The sequence below is a fragment of the Leguminivora glycinivorella genome, chromosome 21 (assembly GCF_023078275.1).
Source record: "Leguminivora glycinivorella isolate SPB_JAAS2020 chromosome 21, LegGlyc_1.1, whole genome shotgun sequence".
In the NCBI taxonomy this organism is placed as follows: domain Eukaryota; kingdom Metazoa; phylum Arthropoda; class Insecta; order Lepidoptera; family Tortricidae; genus Leguminivora; species Leguminivora glycinivorella.
Genome location: NC_062991.1, coordinates 15,446,346 through 15,469,179, shown reverse-complemented (window position 1 = coordinate 15,469,179; position 22,834 = coordinate 15,446,346). Strand labels below are relative to the sequence as shown.

General features: G+C 40.4%; 1 protein-coding gene across 1 annotated transcript in view; it reads left to right on the top strand.

The window, feature by feature from the left end:
• LOC125237413 (protein MON2 homolog) overlaps positions 1-22,834 on the top strand; it is a 52,318-nt gene that overhangs the window by 27,077 nt on the left and 2,407 nt on the right. Inside the window, 25 exon segments of the mRNA XM_048144461.1 lie at positions 589-757; positions 760-783; positions 1,450-1,583; positions 2,364-2,475; positions 3,168-3,209; positions 4,203-4,330; positions 4,685-4,786; positions 5,404-5,514; positions 6,195-6,370; positions 7,136-7,298; positions 8,350-8,494; positions 9,095-9,237; positions 9,639-9,746; positions 11,187-11,321; positions 11,751-11,904; positions 13,831-13,933; positions 15,357-15,510; positions 16,664-16,828; positions 17,667-17,765; positions 18,224-18,327; positions 19,009-19,160; positions 19,911-20,015; positions 21,717-21,816; positions 21,962-22,074; positions 22,633-22,775. Of these exon segments, the coding sequence (XP_048000418.1) occupies positions 589-757; positions 760-783; positions 1,450-1,583; positions 2,364-2,475; positions 3,168-3,209; positions 4,203-4,330; positions 4,685-4,786; positions 5,404-5,514; positions 6,195-6,370; positions 7,136-7,298; positions 8,350-8,494; positions 9,095-9,237; positions 9,639-9,746; positions 11,187-11,321; positions 11,751-11,904; positions 13,831-13,933; positions 15,357-15,510; positions 16,664-16,828; positions 17,667-17,765; positions 18,224-18,327; positions 19,009-19,160; positions 19,911-20,015; positions 21,717-21,816; positions 21,962-22,074; positions 22,633-22,745 (3,054 nt within the window). The 3' untranslated portion in view covers positions 22,746-22,775.

Below are 22,834 nucleotides of genomic sequence, written 5' to 3'. Positions count from 1 at the left end.
ATGTCACGAAACTTTATACATAAGTACAATATCCTTTCCCCAAATCTCGACTGGGGGACAATTGTAACTGATCCATTTTTTCCATTATTACACTATGATGTTGAGTTCTACATGTATCCTCTGAACACGCCCACCATGTATAACCGGTGGCCACTCTTTTTAATAACCAGTACATACCCCCCATCCCCCCCCTGTCGAGGTTTGCCTCGCTGTACCTTAGTATTTTTTTAAGTGGGACAGCATGGGAAAATCGGGAACTATACAAGATACAGAGAAACTGTCTAAGGAGAAACTGTATTCTTAGAGACAATTCACACTTAATCAAAATTGTAATATTTAATTTCCGCTCTATAATGTAACGATAAAGTACCTGTTTTCATATCTTGTCCAGTATCTTGCTTACAGCCGGTTGCATCAAACCGTCTGTCATCGTTAAAGCATTCGTTAAATTCTTTTGTATGGGAAGTTCCATAGACGTCTGTTGCGCGACGATGATGTATCTATCAAATGTGATCGATGCAACCGGCCCTTATTCTCACTACTCACATTTCACTCTGTGTCTTATTTTTAATTAAATCCTTTCCCCAGGTGGGCCACACAGTAGGGCGCGACGCTTGCATATCCGCGCTCTGTCGCGCGGCGCTCCCCGCGCAGTACTGCGTCCCTGCGCTAGGAGCCCTGCCGTGCCCGTGGCGGCGAGACAGCGCGCCCGCTCCTGATAGTGAACCACGCCACCAGGTGGTGTGGGTGGGCACGCCCTGCCGCAACACGCGCCCGCCTCAGGTACTGCGCCTAGCCTTGTTTAAGATCCTGCCAAGGTCACCATGTAGTAGGGCGTTAAGGAAACGAATGTTTGGTTCGAAGTAAAATATATTCTGAGTAATAATACGATGAGTACATGTTTATATACTAGGGCTAAGCTAAAGGAGTCTGTGTGAACACACTACAAGACAGGACGAATGGGCGTATGGAGAGGTCTGCAAATAGAGGCAGCAAAATAAATTCGTGGTAGACCCGGTTATAAACTTTTTTAATATGTAGCTATCTGTCTGCGCTCCAGAACTCGAAGTAGATGTAGGTGCCAAGATCACTAAGCGTAATAATAATCCTGAAAGGGGGGCCAAAATGGTTACCGAGTGGGACCCACGGACTACCATAGATGGTGTAGGTCGGGGTTCAGGCAGACCAAAGAGGAAATGGTGCGTCGACCTGGAAAATTTTTATCCCAACTGGTGGGAAAATGCGAGAGATAGGGTCGAGTGGAAGAAGAGAGGGGAGGCCTTTGCCCAGCAGTGGGACATTAACGCAGGCTAAAAAAAAAGCTATCTGTTAAGCTAGCTTTAGACGGTCAAGCAAATCTTGTCACTAAAAAAAGGGCTGTTCGAGACTTAGATTTATTAAATTCTCGAAGTGGCTGACCTATCTTATAACATTAGTGTTCTCGGACAGGCCAACAACAATCGTTCGTGATGGTAACCTCCCGCCACGTGACAGCTATGAAGGCGCTGCTCTACGCAGCACAGAGAGACGGGGACAGCATCCAGCAGGCCTGGCTACCAGTCCTTACTACTCTGCAACACCTGGTAAGATTTGAAATGACAGACAAAAACGAGGTCTAAGGAAGAGCAAACCGCAGCTTACAAACTTTCAGATCCCTCAAAAAACCTACACTTGAGCCAAAGAGTATCGAGTACTATAGAGAGTTACAGTTGAAGTAAAATGTGTAATCACAGTGGATAGACTGCCATCTCTCGACATTATCTTAAAACTTTTGAACCTCAGTTTTGACAATTTGGCACATATTCTTAGCTTGATATGTTTTATAATGTCAAATATTAATATTAACGCCATCTAGCTGAGCGTACCCCAAAGGTGTAATGCCATCTAGGCCACCGTACCTTCTTTTGTATGGTACTGAGGTACGTTTTTTTCTTACACTTTATCTGTCTATACGGAGTTACATGTGAGTGTGCACGGGAAAACGTCTCACTTTGTCGATTGCTATAAAGCCGCTTTTGTCAGTTTATTCATATAAAAATACAAGTGAATCTCGCCCTAATGGTAACCGACAAAGTGGGACATTTTACTAAACACACTCACATATATGTCTTTGCTTAAGCCGATGTGTTATTTTGAAACAATTCGCAAAAGAACGTTGATTAAACTATGTACGGCTCATAAGTTTGCCATACCTTTTTGGTTATTATAGTGTACAATATTTAGGCGGAACGGGTAAACTGGGTTCCAATTAAGACGAATTATTCTATCTTTACATACTTATAAGTGGATAATTGCAAACGACTCTAAACATTATTTTCGGTCTAAAGCTTGATTGTGTTACTGACTTGCTTTTCTTTCCTCAGGTTTGGATCCTAGGCCTAAAACCCTCCACCGGTGGATCCATGAAGGCATCGCGCGCAAGCGCCGACGCCAACGCAGTTATGAGCACCTCCGCTGTAATGGCGGACCTACCAGGTATATTGTCATTTTTATAAATATTTGTATTGCCAGATGTGTTTCTGATATTTAGTTGCAGCTTCGTTAGCGTTAGATCAACAAATGGACGTAGTTTATGGAAAGGAATGCAACCCACAAAAAAATTACAATAGAATTGGAACTTTCTGTCATAATATAGGAAAATAGAGGAAGAGGAGGGAGGTGTGAATAGGAAAAGTCAATCATTTCAATGGCAATTTTTGGGGATGGATCCCTTTCGCTAAACTACGACCAAATATAGTATAAGTATGAAAAAAATATAGTTTTTGAATAAAATAATTAGATAGAATGGTCTAAGTTGTATCTGTTTCTCCGACATCAGAGAGACCACCACAGAACTAAATCAAGATTTTGATTTAGTTCTGTGGAGACCACGCTACTCACATACATATAACACACATTGACGTGACGTGTGTTTAGAAAACTGAATCTGTCGGAACTATTTGCGATTTAGAATATCATTTTGAGAATGATAGTGATAGCACATAAAGTAGTAATGTGTTTCACATTTATTGTACTTAAAATACTGACTTATTAAGGTCTATTAACAGTTCTCCTTACTCTTCAGCAATTCTCATTCTCTTCAAAAAGTCGAATCGAATAGAAAAGGAAATCGCCTCATTTTGACAATAAAACAGTTCTTTTTTGTTTGCATTGCCCACATTTTGCAGGTCAGCAAGTGCCAGTAGCCGAGTCTCTTGGAGTCATGAGCGGTACTAACACTTTAAACGTAGCTTTATCCTGCGGAAAAGGGTCTTAGCTTGTGTCCGTTCGCACCGTGGTGGGGCTTGCTGGCCGTTTGTGTCTTTTTATTATTGAAGAATCCCTGCTTCAAGTGAAAAATCCTATTCAGATGAAATTCTATCAAAAATTCCTGACTGCCGGACTCTCTGGGTTCGAATCCCGGTAAGGGCATTTATTTGTGTGATGAGCACCGATATTCATTCCTGAGTCATGGATGTTTTATATATGTATTTGTATATTATATATATCGCTGTCTTAGTACCCACAATACAAGCCTTCTTGAGCTTACCGTGGGGCTCAGTCAATCTGTGGAAGAATGTCCTACAATATTTATTTATTTATTTATTCGGACTGAAGGGTTCTGTTGCACATGAACGGAACGCCACTTTTGTGTTTTCTTCACATTATACGACAATCTGGTTCAGGAATTCTAGCTTTTGATAGATTTATGGCATTTGTCACTAGATTTCTATCTTAAAATTTATCTATTCCTCTATTATACTCAATTAGGCACCTGAATATTTTGTTGTATTTCGCTACTTCTACTGTATTTTTTCTTACACGCTAAGCTTATTTATTTATGCTTCCGTATATGCTTACGTTTTGTTTTCTGTAATAATCTAAAAACTGTTCTTATTAATTTTTTGGGATAATGATAAAACCAAGAAACCATTTCTAAGGAAAAGTTCTGTCTTCTATGTATTTTATCAAATGTATTAATCTAAGCGCACGGCAGTGCGCAGGCCAAGTTCCAGCAATAGGCTGCGCGCATGCCGTGCACTATTTACACGAACCGTTTTTACGGGTGTATTGTTTTTATAGCAAGACTTTGACGAAGTCGGACTGTCAGCACTGTCACCAATCACATTTTATAGCACTTTATTTATCAACTAATTATGGAAGACCAACCCTTGTTATCTCTAGAACGTTATAATGTCTTCTTATAGTGAAATTGTTTGCAGCGCTGTCAGCAATGCTGTCAGGAGTGTTCGAGTCGTCTAAGAACCTGGACGATGAGGCGCTTCACCATCTGATAGACGCGCTTTGTAAGCTCAGCAACGAGGCTATGGAGCTCGCCTATTCCAACAGGGTAAGTTATGTCAGCTATCTTATCTTATCTTAAATCTGCGGGGACCCTTACGGATACACTTCAACCCATCGGGATCTTTTGTGCAATTACCCCTACGATCTTAAGATCCTTCAGCTATCCGGCTCAAGGGGAGCTCTCTAAAGTCCTTTGGTTCCAAGTAACTTGCTCCAAAGTTCTTCATTCTTTGTCTGGCGAGGGCGTGACATTCGCACATTGGGTGTCTGACAGCCTCTTCCTCTTCGCCACACATGCGACATCAGTTATAGTCCGTGCGATTGTTTATGTGGCAGAAACCTCTGTTCGTTGTTTTTTTAGAAGATTTTGACCTATCTCTCATTGAGTTACTGTTTTCAGGAGCCTTCCCTGTTCGCCGTGGCCAAACTGCTTGAAACTGGACTAGCCAATATGCACAGGATAGAAGTCATGTGGAGACCCATCACCAACCACCTCTTAGAAGTAAGTAAATTATTAGTTACTCAGTGCTTTGGTTTTTACTGTCATACTGTGTAACGTATTTGAAATAAAAATAAAATAAAATAAAATTAATTGTGTGATCTCTAATGTTTTCTCCCGTGAGACATATGGCAAAATTAGTTTTTTTCTAAATTCAGAACTGCCATTTTACATTGTCAAAAAAAAAAGCTCGTGTCTGTATCTTATCTGTCTGGGTTTACTCTCAGTGCATAAGGTACAGCGGGGCAAATCTCGACTGGGGGGCCATTGTAACTAATCCATTTTTTCCATTATTACACTATGATGTTGAGTTCTACATGTATCCACTGAACACGCCTACAATATATAACCGGTGGACACTCTATTTAATAATGCAAACATTGTAAAACATGGAAAAAATGGACCAGTTACATTTTCCGCCCCAGTCGAGATTTGTCCCGCTGTACCTTATACTTATTTTTTGCTTAAAAAAATCCAAACCCGTTCTTGAGCCAAAGTAAATACCTACATGCTTAAAAATTACTTTGTGCTAAGTGGGGATCCTATTTTAGGGTTCAAATTTTGTAGAATTAATATTTTGTGGCGTTAAATATTAGTATTTCAATTACATTATATTTCAGGTATGCCAACACCCCCACATACGAATGCGAGAGTGGGGCGTGGAAGCCATCACGTATTTGGTCCAGGCTGCGTTCCAGTATCACCACAACAACCCACATCTTGTCAACGAGGTTAGTAGCATCCCAGAGCCATGCATTCCAAATATACATTGTTTATAAAAGACGTTAAAATGCGAATATAAATGTGAGTCTGTTTAGTAAAACGTCCCACTTTACGATTTTAAAGACTAGATTTGCTTGTATATTTATACGAATAAACTGACAATGCGGCTTATATATATAATATATGAATAAATTGACAAAGTGAGCCACAAATTGTCAAACAGAGGACGTCTTTTGTCCGGGCGGAGTGTTCGAATCACATTAGTTCACATTATCCGATACCATACCGGATAATTGGATCCGGTGACGGATAACGGAACTCTATTATCGATCGGATCGGATAATGTGTAAACGCACTTACATCTATACTAAGTAAATGTAAAATTTAAGCCACGATTTATACACATGTCACGAATAATCACTGAACTTTGGATTCCTGTATCTATAACGTTCAATGTCCTAATACTAGGACAAAATACCAACGATGGAATTTGAATCTACACTAAATAGAATTGAGTTGCTTTTGTTTTGATTCGTTCGATTTTCGAAAAAAATAAATTCACAACAGAACAGGGCTGTTTTATAGTACCATTGATTCATATTTGATTGGCAAATTGTTTGTATGGTGGGTCGCTAGAGGTTATAACGTAGCGATGTCGTTTTGTTCACATTTGATTGTTTTTCTTCAGGCCCGAGAGCGTCTCCTACTAGAACCGCTATCAGAACTGTGCGCTGTCCGTCACTGTGACGTGCGAGCGAGACAGCTAGAGTGCGCAGCTCGCTTACTCCACTCGAGGGGAGAACAACTTGGAGCAGCGTGGCCGCTGATGATGGAAATTATTTCTGCTATTTCTTCGCAACACAGGTAAAATTTAAGTCCCGTCTTAGCAGCCAAATGCCAGATTTTTTTAGGGCCAAATCCTTGTATTAATGCTCTTATTCCGAAAATCTAATACCTACATTTTTTCATATCATATCTGAATATCTGGGCGACCGAGCTTCGCTCGGTTCTATTTTAATATATCACGTCTTTAGATAAAAAAAAACTCTTATATTACAAAAACAAAAAAAAAAGACAAAAAACAAAAACTTAATTTCTGACCGGGATTCGAAACCCTGACACCTACGATCTATCTGCGTACATTAGACCGACCTCGTGCGACTGAGCTAAGCGGAATCGATGCGCGCGCGGCGAAATTAAGGACCATATTTTACGTTTACAAATGCGAAAGAAAAACTCATGAAAACTCGAAAATTCGCGTTTTCCGGGATCTAAGGTTACGCTAGATCGATTTTTCACCCCCGAAAACCCCCACAAAACAAATTTCAGCGAAATCGTTAGAGCGGTTTCCGAGATCGTCGGTATATATAAATAAATAAATAAATAAATATACAAGAATTGCTCGTTTAATAGTATAAGATTTTGTTAAAAAAAAACACTATGCTATAGTTTGGCTCAACGGCGTGGATATTCCTTCTGGAAATCCTCAATAATGATAAATACTCTGGTCTGTTCGGACAAAATTGTTTGTAAAACAATTTTTAATAACTATTTTGCGATGTTTCTGTCACGAATAACAGATTTTTTTTGCCAAATAGCTTTTCGAACACTAATAAAGACGTTTTTCAGCGAGCAACTGATCCGCTCAGCCTTCCAATGTGCCCAAGTGGTCGCCGGCGATCTACTAGGCTGTGCCGGCCCTCGGTGCCTCCGACGGGTATTAACTGCGGCGGCGGCCTTCGCACTGCAGACTAGAGATCTCAACATTAGTCTCACAGCTGTTGGCCTTATGGTGAGTCGCAAATACACTAACTACTCTCGTGCAGGTTGACTTTCGGCCTTGCATCAAAGTGTGGTACAGTTTGACCGTGTTCGATCAGCTCTAATCGCATTAGTGGTCGTACCAGTGTCTTATTCTCAGTATTTATTTTCATTCTCTAGGCTACTAGGTTTTTTACAATATGTATGTAAAAATAAAATATAAAAACATTTACAAAACAATATAAAAACATATAAACATATTATAAAAAACCTAACCTAGGGTGCCGCCAGCAGCGGGGCAGGGCCCAAGCTGCCGGTGGTTAGGGCTGCAGAGAGAGGAACCGTCGGACTATCCGCGCCCCAGTGTCTTATTATTATTACAACCGAGATCTAATTGAAACAAGAAATTCATGGTACTTAGAAAAACAAGTCCTTGATAAAGGGTTTGTAACCAGGATCTTGTGGCACTTTGCCATCTTAGCTTCCATATAGTTTCATCACAGACCTGGTATATGCTCCGGGCCTTCCATCCCCATTTGTTCAGTAACTGACAATAGGCTAGTATCCTACTAGTCAAATCAGCTTCTTTTTAAGAATTGTCAAAACATACATACATACATACAATACATACAATCACGCCTGTATCCCATGAAGGTGTAGGCAGAGCACATGAAACTAATCAAGTTTCAGTGCCACTCTTGGCAAATAAGGGGCCGAAAGCAAACGAAACTGTGACATTGCAGTGACAGGTTGCCAGCCTCTCGCCTACGCCACAATTTAACCCCCATATCCCATAGTCGCCTTCTACGACACCCACGGGAAGAAAGGGGGTGGTGAAATTCTTAACCCGTCACCACACGGGCAATTGTCAAAACGATTTTATAATATGGAAATAATATGCAATACTGAGGAGTGACGTCACGGTCAATTCATTTCAATAGAAATTATGTTTAAAAATAACTACTGTCCATGTTTTCCTTCTAATTATTTATTACGTGCATTGCATAAAATATTTTATTTTAAGTATAAGAAACTAGCCTATTCTAGAGAACTAATTACGAGTTAAAGTGTCTTGTCCACAGTGGAATATATCCGACTATTTGTACCACAACCGGGACAAACTAACAGCAGCGTTGGCAAACGATGCAGCCATCTGCCCCGAAGTGCCGAACCACGCCGAACTTCCCCCCTTGGATAAGCTGTGGATGTGTCTCTACATCAGACTGAGTAAGTATTATAGACAGATAAAGTCTAAGAAAAAACGTACCTCGGAGCTGTCAGGAAAAAGGTACGGTGGCCTAAATGGCGTTACACATTTAGTTGACTCTCGGGTAGATGGCGCTAATATTAATTTTTGACATTTTAACACGTATTTGACAGTAACTCTCTAAGATATACTCGATCAAGAGTTTTTCCTGTTATCAAAGAGGATCGAGTATTATAGAGAGTTACTGTCAAAGTAAAACGTGTAATCACAGTGTAAAGACTGCCATCTCTCGACACAAGCTTAAAACTTTTGAACTTTAGTTTTGACAATTTGGCCCATATTGTTAGCTTGATATGTGTTAAAATGTCAAATATCAATGTTAGAGCCATCTAGCCGAGCGTTCCCCAAAGGTGTAACGCCATCTAGGCCACCGTACCTTTTTCTCTATGGCTTTGAGGTACGCTTTTTTCTTATATATGTCTTTGCTACTATTCAATCAGAGGCGCGGAAACGTGAAAGGTTAGACTGCAAGAAAATGTGTGAAATTACAGTCAGTATCTCTGTGTTGACTTTTGACTATAATCCATTGATATACTACGGATCTTTTTATTTCTATCTAGGTGAGCTTTGTACGGAACCTCGAGCGCCCGTTAGACGAGCAGCGAGTCAAACTCTCTTCAGCTGCATCGGCGCCCACGGAACCTTGCTAGGCAAACCCGCCTGGCGAGCTCTACTCGCAGTACTATTCCCTATGCTAGAGCAAGTATGTCACTGTCACCAAAGACGATGGAGTATTAAAGAGAGTTACTGTCGAAGTAAAATGTGTAATCAGAGTGCATAGACTGCCATCTCTTGACACGGGCTTAAAACTTTTGAACCTCAGTTTTGACAATTTGGCCCATATTCTTAGCTTGATATGTGTTAAAATGTCAAATATTAATATTAGCGCCATCTAGCCGAGCGTACCCCAAAGGTGTATAGCCATCTAGCTCACCGTACCTTTTTCTGTATGGTTTTGGGGTACGTTTTTTTCTTAGACTTTATCTGTCTATACGAAGTTATATAGGTCTTTGCTGTCACATAGCTTTGTATGGATATTTGATGAACTGCTTTATCGAAAAGAACTTGTTAAAAATCATATTTTACAGCAATACCTTTTTACAGGTCCAAAAACAATCGAACATAGCGAGCTCAGAAAAAGTGGACACCGGCGAGCATATACTAATACATCACACAAGAAATACAGCCCAAAAGCAGTGGGCTGAAACACAGGTAGTTATTACAAAGACTTTCTTAGATTAGATTAGATTTCTTTATTTCATGATAAAAATTACACTATAAATTTGCTACATGTCAAAATTATGTTTATCTTCTCATCATGATCGTCAAAAATTACATAATAGATTCCAAATAAAAATAATTGTGTCTCCCAATAAGGATCGTCATTTACAAAGAAAGAAAATACACATGCCAAGCTAAACAAAATTAATAAATTAAGTTACAATATCATGAAATTATCACGGAGCAAGAAAATATTATATAACAGAGAACAACATCTACAATCAAAATTGAAACTAGAATAGCATAAGTGTAGAGACTTGTGGGTACTTAAAGTTGCAAACGGGATTAAATCGTGTACAACTAAGTTTTATTTATAATTATTATAGGACACACAGATTGGCCGAGTCCCACGGTAGGCTCAAGAAGGCTTGTGTTGCGGGTACTCAGACAACGATATATATAATATACAAATACTTATATACATAGAAAACATCCATGACTCAGGAACAAATATCTGTGCTCATCACACAAATAAATGCCCTTACCGGGATTCGACCCGGGGCAGCGGCTTAGCAGGCAGGGTCACTACACGCTACGCCAGACCGGTCGTCAAAAGTTACGTATTAAACTAACCTCCGACGTTTCAAGGATGACTTTGTCCTCGTGGTTTCGGAGCAGACAACGCCGTTCTATCCCCGTTTGAAATTATAAGTATGTTTAAAAATTGTTATGGATTAAATCAATCCAATGGACATGAAAATTGTAAAAAATAAAATGAAATTCTTTTAAACAGGCATATAATTTTTTATATTAGATATCGTCACTACTTTGAAAAAAAAAAACTCATATCTTCTTCTATCAATCAAAACACAAATCCATACTAATATTATAAATGGGAAAGTGTGTGTGTCTGTTTGTTTGTCCTTCTTTCACGGCAAAACGGAGCGAATTGACGTGACTTTTTAAATGCAGATAGTTGAGGGAATGGAGAGTGACATAGGCTACGTTTTGTCTCTTTCTAACGCGAGCGAACCCGCGGGCAAAAGCTAGTGTTATGGAGTTACTGCGTTTCAACTTTGAATAGCAGCACAGTATAATAAAGAGTACTATCGCATAGTATGGCCACTCCCGCTCCCCGCTGAAAGTGACGCCCACCCCCTCTCGGTTACCTCACAGTTACCCGCCTGTCAAAAAGGACAGTCGGCCTGTCATATTTCATTGAAAGGATGGTACGCGTTCACCTACATGAGCTTAGACTGTATGCTCGGAACGCGCCTCTTTCATATATTTGATCGCCAGTGTCCGAGGTATGGTAGCAGTGTGAGATACGAAATTTTTCAAAGTAGGTAGTCACGATATTTATTTGATCAAAGGTGTTTGTGCTTACTCATTTCTCGTTAATTATGATTACAATTGTGGATTTCTCTTTAGGTGCTGACATTATCAGGGGTGTCGCGGGTGTTCCACTCGCGGTTCCAGCTGCTAGTGACAGTCGGCGACTTCAACAGGTCTTGGGCAGCCCTGCTCGACTATATCACTGACTTTTCCTTGAGGAAGAGTCATGAGGTAAACATACACACATATCCATATCAATATTATAAATGGGAATGTGTGTCTGTTTGTTTGTCCGTCTTTCACGGCAAAACGGAGCGACGAATTGACGTTATTTTTTAAGTGGAGATAGTTGAAGGAGAGTGACATATGCTACTTTTTGTCTCTTTCTCACCCCCAACTTCCCTAAAATGGGGGGTGGAAGTTTGTACAAAGTATTGGAAGTAACGACGACCCCGACGCAAAAACAACGTTTGATATGTCTGTCTGTCTGTGGCATCGTAGCTCCCGAACGGATGAACCGATTTAGATTTTTTTTTTTGTTTGAAAGCTGAGTTAGTCGGGAATGTTCTTAGCCATGTTTCATAAAAAACGGTCCATTATGTCGGGGTTTTTTTTTTCAAAATGTTAATTGAAATTCATCACTGTACATTGTCTGCCCAGGTGTCCGTAGCAGCACTCAAGTCGTTCCAAGAAGTGGTGTCAGCAGCGGGGCGCGCCGCGGAGGCCGACCCCGACAGCGTGCTGCAGAAGAGAGTGTGGAGCTGCGCCTGGAGCGCCTGGAGCCGGATAGCGCAGGGGGTGCCCACAGATACAGGTGACTAGTGTCTCTACTGTTGCAGTAGACAGCTGCTGCAACCGCAGAAGAGAGTGGAGCTGCGCCTGGAGCGCCTGGAGCCGGATAGCGCAAGGGGTGCCCACAGATACAGGTGACTAGTGTCTCTAATGTTGCAGTAGATAGCTGCTGCAGCTGCAGAAGAGTGTGGAGCTACGCCTGGAGTGCCTGGAGCCGGATAGCGCAGGGGGTGCCCACAGATCCAGGTTACTGTCTACTTGCATTCAAAACTCAAACTCAAAAATATCTTTATTCATGTAGGCCTAAATACAAGCTCTTATGAATAGTCATTACATATAATATACCTCATAATCGGTAAACAAAAAAGTTAATTATATGTATATATAATAATACTAATGTCAAAAAAAATACAATATTCATTTCATCAACAATAATAAAAACATAAAAAATATTGAACCATTTCGAAGTGATTTCGAATAACAATTAATCCCACGTTGTTTTATCACTCATGTAGTCTTGTGTTGTATTAGCTTTGGAAATGAGTACACGCTTTACATAATTCTTAAATTTATTAATTGACAATTCAGTACCTAATGGTATTTACTAACAGATTTGTTAGTGTCAATTATGCTAACCTTACTACTATATGTACATTCTTCTTCAACCTAGCATTTTCCCGGCCTAGGGCCAGGGTCAGCATTCCTGCTCAATCTTTTTTTTAAAGAAACAAATCCATAGTAATATTATAAATGGGAAAGTGTGTGTTTTTTGTTTGTCCGTCTTTCACGGCAAAACGGAGCGACAATTGACGTGATGTTTCAAGTGGAGATACTTGAAGGGATGGAGAGTGACATAGGCTACTTTTTGTCTGTTTCTAACGCGAGCGAAACCTCGGGCAAAAGCTAGTAATCTCATATTTTGACAATTGTTACAGTGTCATCACCATCATTCCCTTGCCCTTTTCCCATTATTTGGGGTCGGCACAGCAGATCATCTTCCTCCATTCCTCTCTATCAGCCGTCATTTCCATACTAATACCTTTCACTCTCATATCATTGTTCACACATTCCATCCATTTGAGACGGCCTCTGTCGTTTGGAGTCCCTACGAGACAACATATGTCTTGCAACTTGAAAAAGTGCAGAAAGTTTTCTTGCGCTTCCTATACAGGATATTGTACGGGTATTACCCATTTCTCTATCCCACCAAATTTTTGTTAGGAATGCTGGGATATAACTCACTCGAGGTAAGACGCAGTTCGGCACTTCTCATTGCAATTTGTACCATCCTACGCGGTGACTCTGACTGTGTCGAATTGACACCACAAGTAGTACGGCTGCTTGTCCCGATACCGTCTAAATTTGAGTTTCGGCCTCGAAACCGCTGTCTTCTGTCAGTGCCAAGTTCCCGAACAGTGTCGAGAAGGAACTCTCCTTTTGTTCGAGCATTACACAGCTTGAATTTACTCCTCGCATCAGCGCCTGAATGTGATGTGTTTGCTAGTAGATGGATGGTTGTACGTGATGAATGTCTGAGGTTCAGCGAGATGATGGATGTTCGTCCTTCTTCTGTGCCTTATTAGTGTTTATTGTATGTTAACTTTTCCCGTTATGTATATATAGGGATCATATATGTATTTTCACAGTGCTTTGGTTTATCTGTAATGCTGTGTTAATTATTATGAATAAAAAAAAATAAAAAAATCTTTTCTTAGCCCTTCCACTACCATTGTCTCCACCTTCATATTGTTACAGTGTAAAGTACTAATATTGTAGACCTACAGTTTCCTTAATTCAAATATCTTAACCTAAACATTATTAGTTATAAGTGTTATCTTATAACATTCAACATATGTGAGATGTGAGTGTGCACGGAAAACGTCCCAATGTGTTGATAAAGCCGCTATAAAGCCGATTTGTCAGTTAAATGTATATTTTTCGTGAACAGTGCCAGAGGACGGCAAGCCAGTGGACACATACGCGCCGTCGCTAAACTTCCTCACAACTCTCGTCCAGATCTTCCCGCTCATCTTCCAACACATACGGCCAACGTGAGTATTGTACCGATTTTTTTTAAAACGACTACCGTGACTATAGGGCATATGCACGTAACTCAAAAAAGGCCAAAATATTTGTGTGCATTTAGTAAATCGTTCCACTTTGTCGGTTACCATTAAGGCGAGATTTGCTTGTATCTTTATATGGATAAAATGACAAAGCGGCTTTATAGCAATCGACAAAGTGGGACGTTTTCCCGTGCACACTCGCATTTTTATTCGTAAACTTTATTGCTCCACTTCGCCAAAGAACTTGGAGTCACTGAGCCAGCGAAGTAAGTAATCTTTATTACTAAAAAAACATCCGTTAATATACAAAATACTTCTAAGATTTATCGTAATTTAATAGTGAAATTGAATTTTCAAAGAGTGTTTTTTTTTTTCATAGAGTGTTTTTGGCCTGTGTGGTGACGGGTTAAGAATTTCACCACCTCCTTTCTTCCCGTGGGTGTCGTAGAAGGCGACTATGGGATATGGGTTAAATTGTGGCGTAGGCGAGAGGCTGGCAACCTGTCACTGCAATGTCACAGTTTCGTTTTCTTTCAACCCCTTATTTGCCAAGAGTGGCACTGAAGCTTTAGTAGTTTCATGTGTTCTGCCTACCCCTTTATGGGATACAGGCGTGATTGTATGTATGTTGTATGTATGTTTTTTTTTAATTCCCGTCATGTTCTCAAAACACAATGTCATGTTACGCTTGACGTCTGTAAGTGGGAGCGAGAGAGAGTTATTCTTTTCTCGCTCCCTCTCGTGTGTACGGCCAGACGTGTGACGTAAGATATCACTCGATCTAGCGCGCGAAAATGGCCGCGTTTAAATTGTCCGTAAATAATAATGGTTTTAATATTTTTAGGGTTCCGTAGTTAACTAGGAACCCTTATAGTTTCGCCATGTCTGTTTATCCGTCCGTCCGTCCGCGGATAATCTCAGTAACCGTTAGCACTAGAAAGCTGAAATTTGGTGCCAATATGTATATCAATCACGCCAACAAAGTGCAAAAATAAAAAATGGAAAAAAATGTTTTATTAGGGTACCCCCCTACATGTAAAGTGGGGGCTGATTTTTTTTTCATTCCGACCCCAACGTGTGATATATTGTTGGATAGGTATTTAAATATGAATAAGGGTTTACTAAGATCGTTTTTTGATAATATTATTTTTTTCGGAAATAATCGCTCCTAAAGGAAAAAAAAGTGCGTCCCCCCCCTCTAACTTTTGAACCATATGTTTAAAAATTATGAAAAAAATCACAAAAGTAGAACTTTATAAAGACTTTCTAGGAAAATTGTTTTGAACTTGATATGTTCAGTAGTTTTTGAGAAAAATACGGAAAACTACAGAACCCTACACTGAGCGTGGCCCGACACGCTCTTGGCCGGTTTTTTTTATTTCAGATGTGTGTGTGTTTTTGTCAACAGGTTCACAGGCGCGGACGTAGAGAAACTAGGCGCTTGCCTATGCCGCATATGCAGCGTACAGCCCGCTCCTTGTGCTCTAGATTCCTTACCGGCACCCGCCGCGTGCGCCCCCGTCAGTCTACACGCTCTACATGCCATAGACACAGTCCATAAGGTGAGTTTTTCATTTAACACATTCACTACCAGACAAAAAATGGCGCACTATGACGTTAGACACCAGTCGTAATATATAACCGCCCGTTTGTACGGTGAGAACCCGCTCAGCGGGTTTTCCGACATCTGAGCAATGTTTACGAGTGCACACTGCCCACCACAAGGGTTCTTGATTGCGATAGTTAAAAGATCGTTTTTATGATGAATCCAGCCGAAACGGTAGTCGAAACATGGGTTGCTCACTTTTAAAGCCTCCGCCGCACATAAAGCGTTTTGATAGCGTAGCGTCAGCGGAGCGGAATGCGCGCGCATTCAGCGCCTTTTAGTTCCCGCTGGCGTCCGCTGGGCGCAACGCCAGCGTTCGTCCGGCGCACCGCTATCATTGCGCTCCGCCTATGCTCTCAAAACGCGCATGTGTGGCCGAGTTTTTAGGGTTCTTTACTAGAAGGATAAAACAGAACACTATTACTAAGACCCCACTGACCATCCGTCTGTCATTACCGTGATAGTCGCTATAACGAAAAATACTAAAACAGAATGAATGAATGAATGCTTCACTACATAGTATAAAACAAAGTCGCTTTCTCTGTCCCTATGTCCCTATGTATGCTTAAATCTTTAAAACTACACAACGGATTTTGATGCGGTTTTTTTCAATAGATAGAGTGATTCTAGAGGAAGGTTTACATGTAGGTATAGTACCCGTGCGTAGCCGGGGCGGGTCGCTAGTTATTCATAAATGATACATTTACAAGTCAGGTTGTGGTTATATACATACATGTCTATTGTTTAGTTATTAGTATTGGTAGTTACAATGAAAAACATATTGAATTGTTACAGATAGTGCTCCGGAGCTCCTTGTGTGTCTTTGCTTGATGTATATGTATAACAGCAGTTCTCAAAATTTTGTACAAAAATTAAGGAAAAAGTTAAATTAGTTTTTATTTTCCTATTTTGTTACCAAAATTTTTTTTGATGACTTGAGATTTTAGTACTTTTTATTACGTCATTAAGGTTCCCTAGTATCTATATTTTTTTAATTATAACAATTATCCTGTATATATCTTACGAAAGTCTACTTATTTACTAAATGTTGGTATAAACTTTTTAAGAACTGCTGATCATAGTGATATTACCTCTTGTTTTGTTCCTAGGAAGCGTTATCTCGACACGAGCTCCTGCCAGCCCTGTTCTCCGCACTAACCGCGCTAGCACGGACCTGCTCGGGCGCCGCGCGCACGCGCTGCCTCGCCGCCGCAGCGCAGTTATACCAGGCCGCGCCATCCGCCTCTGCACCCGCCGCACCACACTTGCTACAGGTATAGTTACCCGTTATAAAGACCCACTTTCCTCGGGCGCACTGCGCTTGCTGATTTCTAAACTTACGGCTGAAACTCCCAGTACTATTACAGCCACGTAAGGGTGGCGGCAAGTTATTCCAGCACTTGGTAGCCGGATATATGAAGCTACCCCGAAAAGCAGCAGTGCTGTGACTAGTCAACGCGAGTATAAAGGTCTTGCTGCAGGTAATACATACGTAAAGGAGTAGGCAGAGCTCATCAAACTGTTCGTTTTAGTTCCTTACATAACAATTAAGGGAAATTGCAATAACAAGTTGCTAGCCAGTCTCGACACCCAGAGAGGGAAAGGGACGGTGAAATTCTTTACCCGTTGACGAACGGGGCACAATATAGAACAATAAGCCATTTAATTTAATAATTTTCATGAAATTCCATCTTTATGCTTTACTTCATGATCGGTTCAAATTTGAACACACATAGAACGACCATGAAGCAAATGCACTCGAGGCAACTCCTGTGTGGACCCACCTTATTTTATAGGAGGACACTTTTTAACATGCAAGTACAATAATATTAGACGACCAGTCTGGCCAAGCGCGGAGTGACCCTTCCTGCTAAGCCGCGGTCCCGGGTTCGAATCCCGGTAAGGGCATTTATTTGTGTGATGAGCACAGATATTTGTTCCTAAGTCATGGATGTTTTCTATGTATATAAGTATGTATTTATCTCTATAAGTAAGTATATCGTTAGCTAGCACTACATAGTACAAGCTTGCTTAGTTTGGGGCTAAGTTTAACTGTGTAAAGTGTCCCCCAATATTTATTATTTATTTAAAAATATTGTTTTTTCTATGCAGGCCCTGCATGCAGCAGTGAGGAAGTCAATAGCGGATAAGAGAAGACAGACCGTAGATACACCGGATGACACATCACAGATCTCCACGTTATTGTTACAAGTAAGTTTCAACCACCTTCTTTAACAAAATAACAATATTTTTGTGTAATACTTCCTAATATTTTAGGCGATAGCTGTTTTTAATTTTTAACTTTTTTACAATTTATAACATAATTTTATTTCAATAAACATAATTGTATAAAATTAAAATAATATACATATAAAATGTAATATACCACCTAATATTTTAAGCTTTGCCTTATAAAATTGGCCTATAGAAATCCGTTCTGGGCCATGCCGGGCCCAAAAGGTCCCCATCACACTAAAGGTCCCCATCACACTAGCAGCTATTATCAACCAGTTTTGACCAAGGCAAATACCCACTCGGCAATGCCTCGCAGGAGGCATAATTTTACAGAAAGCTGCTTATCTTGGTATCCTCGAAAGGTGCCATGATCTACGTAATTGATAGATAGATTTTGTGAAATAAAATGAGTAATTTCATATATTTCAATGCAGGTGTTAGCGACGGGTCTGCCGCTAGCGAGGGAACAACCAGACGTATACGAAGAATTCTGGGAAACACTGCCTGGCGTTTTAGAAACCTTCATGTTTGAAGCGCCGTAAGTTCATATTTCTGTATATTTCCGCCTAATATGATGTACAGGTTTTGATCGATTTAATTCTTAATTTAAAAAAAATGTTAAGTATGGTAATCACTTGCTTACAGAAAATGAATAAATGACGTTTATATTTACCATGTCAAACATCGCGTTCTTCCTAAACTCCCCAATGAGGAGGCACACTCAAAGATTATGACAGATGGCGCCACTCTTTGCCATTGCAGTTGCATTGCACAGATAAAGAATTTCAAACGTGATAGCGAGAAGATGATATGTTTTTTCTCTCACACATATGAATGACAGTGACATGCCTAGACAGACACTTGCATAGGCGCCGCCTGGCGGGATAAAATGTCAGTGTGCCTCCTCATTAAAAACTTTTTTAATATAAAAGTTTTTCATGAAATAAAACTATGGAACCAGTTTATTCGCGTATAATGAATTTAAAATTCATCCATTCATTTGTGATGAATTTTATATTCATTATACGCGATTTAATCCGTTTCCATAGTTTTATTTCATGAGTAACTATCGCGGTAACCGAAGACAATATTATAAAAGTTTTTGCCTATCTATGAAAATTCAATGTACAATACAATACAATATTATACAATACTCTTTATTGCACACCTTGATAAAATACAACAATACAATGTATTTTAACCTTTGTTCCTTGTATAGTGGCACTGGAACAGATGGGTGCGCGCGAGCGTTAGTCGGCGTGATCCGCGACGAGATCCTGCGAGGCTCCCCGCGGGTCCCCGCGAGGCATGTGCGCGCCGCGCTGGCGCTGGTCCGCGCGGGCTCGCTGCACACGCAGCCGCCGCCGCCTCGTAAGTCATATCAAACACATGTGTAACTCCGTATTAGACGGATAAAGTCGTACCTCAGTACCATCATAAATTAAATATAACAAGATCATACCATCCCATACATTAAAATGCGACCGCCTACGAACGCGCTTACACTCCACCACACATAGATGGCGCCACTAAAAAATGCCTTGTTGCCATCGATTATTTGTAGATTGGCACTAAGTGTCAATTCCGAGCCGTAAATCTATGTCAAAGTGACACTTAACGCCATCTACAAGTATAATCGAAAGCTACAAGACATTTTTTTTGTGGCGCCATCTATGCGTGGTGGAGTGTAAGCGCGGTCTTAGGCGGTCGCATTTTAATGTATGGGATGGTATGATCTTGTTATATTTAATCTATGGTACCATACAGAAAAAGTTACGGTGGCCTAGATGGCATTACATTTTTGGGGTACGCTCGGCTAGATGGCGCTAATATTAATATTTGACATTTTAACACATATCAAGCTAACAATATGGGGCAACTTGTCAAAACTGAAGTTCAAAAGTTTTAAGCCTGTGTCGAGAGATGGCAGTCTATGCACTGTGATTACACATTTTACTTTGACAGTAACTCTCTATAAAACTCTATCCTCTTTGGTAATATGGACTCACTACTTTGGTAATATGGACTCACATTTGTACAATTTTATGTCGTGCAATAAAGTCTTAAATAAATAAATAAATAGTGTAGCTATAATTTACAGATATTAAAATGTCTTTTCAGAGAACGAATTGGAGCTTCGGGAGAGAGAAGAGTTTGCGCGGGCGTGCTTCGAGACTCTACTGCAGTTCTCTATGCTCGAAGACGTCGCGCTGTCTGGCGTAGAAGGTAAAGTTTGATTATTATAGTAGCTGTTTGGATTCTGAAGCGCTGGTGGCCTAGCGGTAAGAGCGTGCGACTTTCAATCCGGAGGTCGCGGGTTCGAACCCTGGCTCGTACCAATGAGTTTTTCAGAACTTATGTGCGAAACGTTATTTGATATTTGCCAGTCGCTTTTCGGTGAAGGAAAACATCGTGAGGAAACCGGACTAATCCCAATAAGAGGCCTAGTTACCCTTTGGGAGGTCAGATGGCAGTCGCTTTCGTGTAACTAGTGCCTATGCCAAATCTAAGGTTTAGTTGTCACAGCGGACCCCAAGCTCTCATGAGCCGCGGCAAATGCCGGGATAACGCAAGGAGGATGATGATGATGTTTGGATTCTGAACCTCTTGCTCTGGCTCTTTAGTTCATTACCGCAAGTTGAGCCCAAAGAAACTATCGATACTGAATAGGAATGGAATCGATTGGCATCAGAAAAACACCATGCGAAAAATATTTTTTTTTTCATACAAATTGTATGGTAAAAGTTTTCCCATAAGTACAAGCTTTTGATCCTGGGTAGGAATGGGATCGATTGACGTCAAAAAAAAAGTTTGTCAAAAATGCCAGTTTTCTCGCACCCTGTATGTTTATTCCAAAATCTGTAAATGCCATTTCTGATCAATTTGAAATCAAGGGAAGGAATCTCCTTAGACCATTTTCGCGTAGGACTACGGGATCTCATAGCTGCCCTTACTGACCCGCTATCAAAATACACCCTGTATAAGAGTTTTAATGATTCACGGTTAGTTTCATTAGACAACATGCAACTGCGTCGAAATGTCGGAAACTCAATAAAAATAAAAAGGTAATCACGGTTTAAATTTCGGTCAATATAAGTCTAAAGATGCTACATATTAAAAAAAAACTGGTAATAAAGGCCGGATTCGAAAAAAAAAATCTGCAAAAAGATCTGGGAAATATTGCAAAAAGGCCAGGTCAGAAGTACTCGAAAGCGACGAGCATATATAAGGAACTTTATGAAAGTGCGTGAAGCGACAGTATTTTGTCAGGATCGTAGCAAATGGAAAACCCTGACTTCTGCCTACCCCTCTAGGAAACAGACGTGATTTTGCTTTTTTTATACTAATTTGGAATATAAGGTGGAAGGACTTTAGTCGCATACATAAAAGCGCTTGTTATAAGGGTACTCCCAGGTTGATAAAGATAGGCAAATCGACACATAGTGAGTATAGTGTCTCGAGGAAATATCCTCGCGCGGCTAACGGTCAGTGTAAACAAGTATGCCTGGGTCGGAGCAGGTAGCCCTGGCGCGGCATTTGGGCGGCGTTTTTAATATTAGAAGTGTAAGTAACATTTTGAACAGAAAATGGTGACTAATTACAAAGACATGTAACTCCGTATAGACGGATAAAGTCTAAGAAAAAAACGTACCTCATAGCCCTAGAGGAAAACGTACGGTGGCCTAAATGGCGTTACATCTTTGGGGAACGCTCGGCTAGATGGCGCTAATATTAATATTTGACATTTTAACACATAATATCAAGCTAAGAATATGGGCCAAATATTATCAAAACTGAGGTTCAAAAGTTTTAAGCTTGTGTCGAGAGATGGCAGTATATGCACTGTAATTACACATTTTACTTTGACAGTAACTCTCTATAATACTCGATCCTCTTTACTAATTATAACAAATATTTTTGTTGCAGATGAGCAAGACCCTCTGGCGATAGCGGCGTTACTCGATAGGTTTCAAGAAGTCGTATCGAAATACTCGAGAGACGAAGACAACAGCGAACCTCTACCTAGGCAAGTCATACATGATAAAAAACTAAAAAAAAAAAAATGTGTTGTATGATATGTTTTACTTACTGAAGTCACTGATTCGTAGACTAGTTTGGTACAAAAAGTGAAGAAATTGAATTTAGATCTACATTATAACTTTCTTTTTCAGGCATCAACTATCGGAGATCTCATTTGTGCTAAAAGCCGTGGCGACGTTAGCAGAATCAATGCAACAAGCGCCGAGGAACAAAGTCGATCCCGCGGCTTGGCAAAAGCTCATAGGTAATTAGTATTGTTTTTGTCGAAATTGTGGTAGAGATTATATATTTCCATCTTAGGGTACATTTTCGTTGTAATTTTCAATTCCGCAAAAAAGAAAGAAAATAATATTGTCTTCGGTTACCGCGATAGTTACTTATGAAATAAAACTATGCCGTTGACCACGAATGCTGTAAATTGTTCGAAACGTCGGGATGAAGTGTAAATTCATTATACGCGATTGAATCCGTTTCCATAGTTTTATATCAAGAAAGAAAATATCATACTTGTTACATACCTGGGCAAGTAGCGCATAAACTGTTACTATTATAAATAGGTGGGTTACACACAGCGCGAGGCAATGTCCTAGCAAGGCAAAGATCTCGGCCGAGGCTACGTTGGACGATTGGCGCGCGAGCGCATTGCTTCGCGAAAATACAATGAGCTATAGTCGTAATTCGTAGTTACGTAAAACAGTTTGTAAGTAAGCCTTCCGCAAATAAGCGTATTCTTTAAATGAAATGTACACACTTTTAACTTTTACGTTTACACAGCTATTTGTAACCATCTTGTTTCTCACAGGTTTATACCCATCTCTGGTGTCGCTGGCGTGCAGCGGGCGCGCGGCAGCAGCCCGAGGAGCCCTGCGCGAGGCCCTACAGCAGTACGGAGCCCTACTCGCCGCGCCGCTCTAGCGCCGGACCGTCTACACCATACACATCTAGGTATTACTATAAAACATATCATTACGTGTCGCTAGTATGTCGCCGTTGTGTCGCTAATG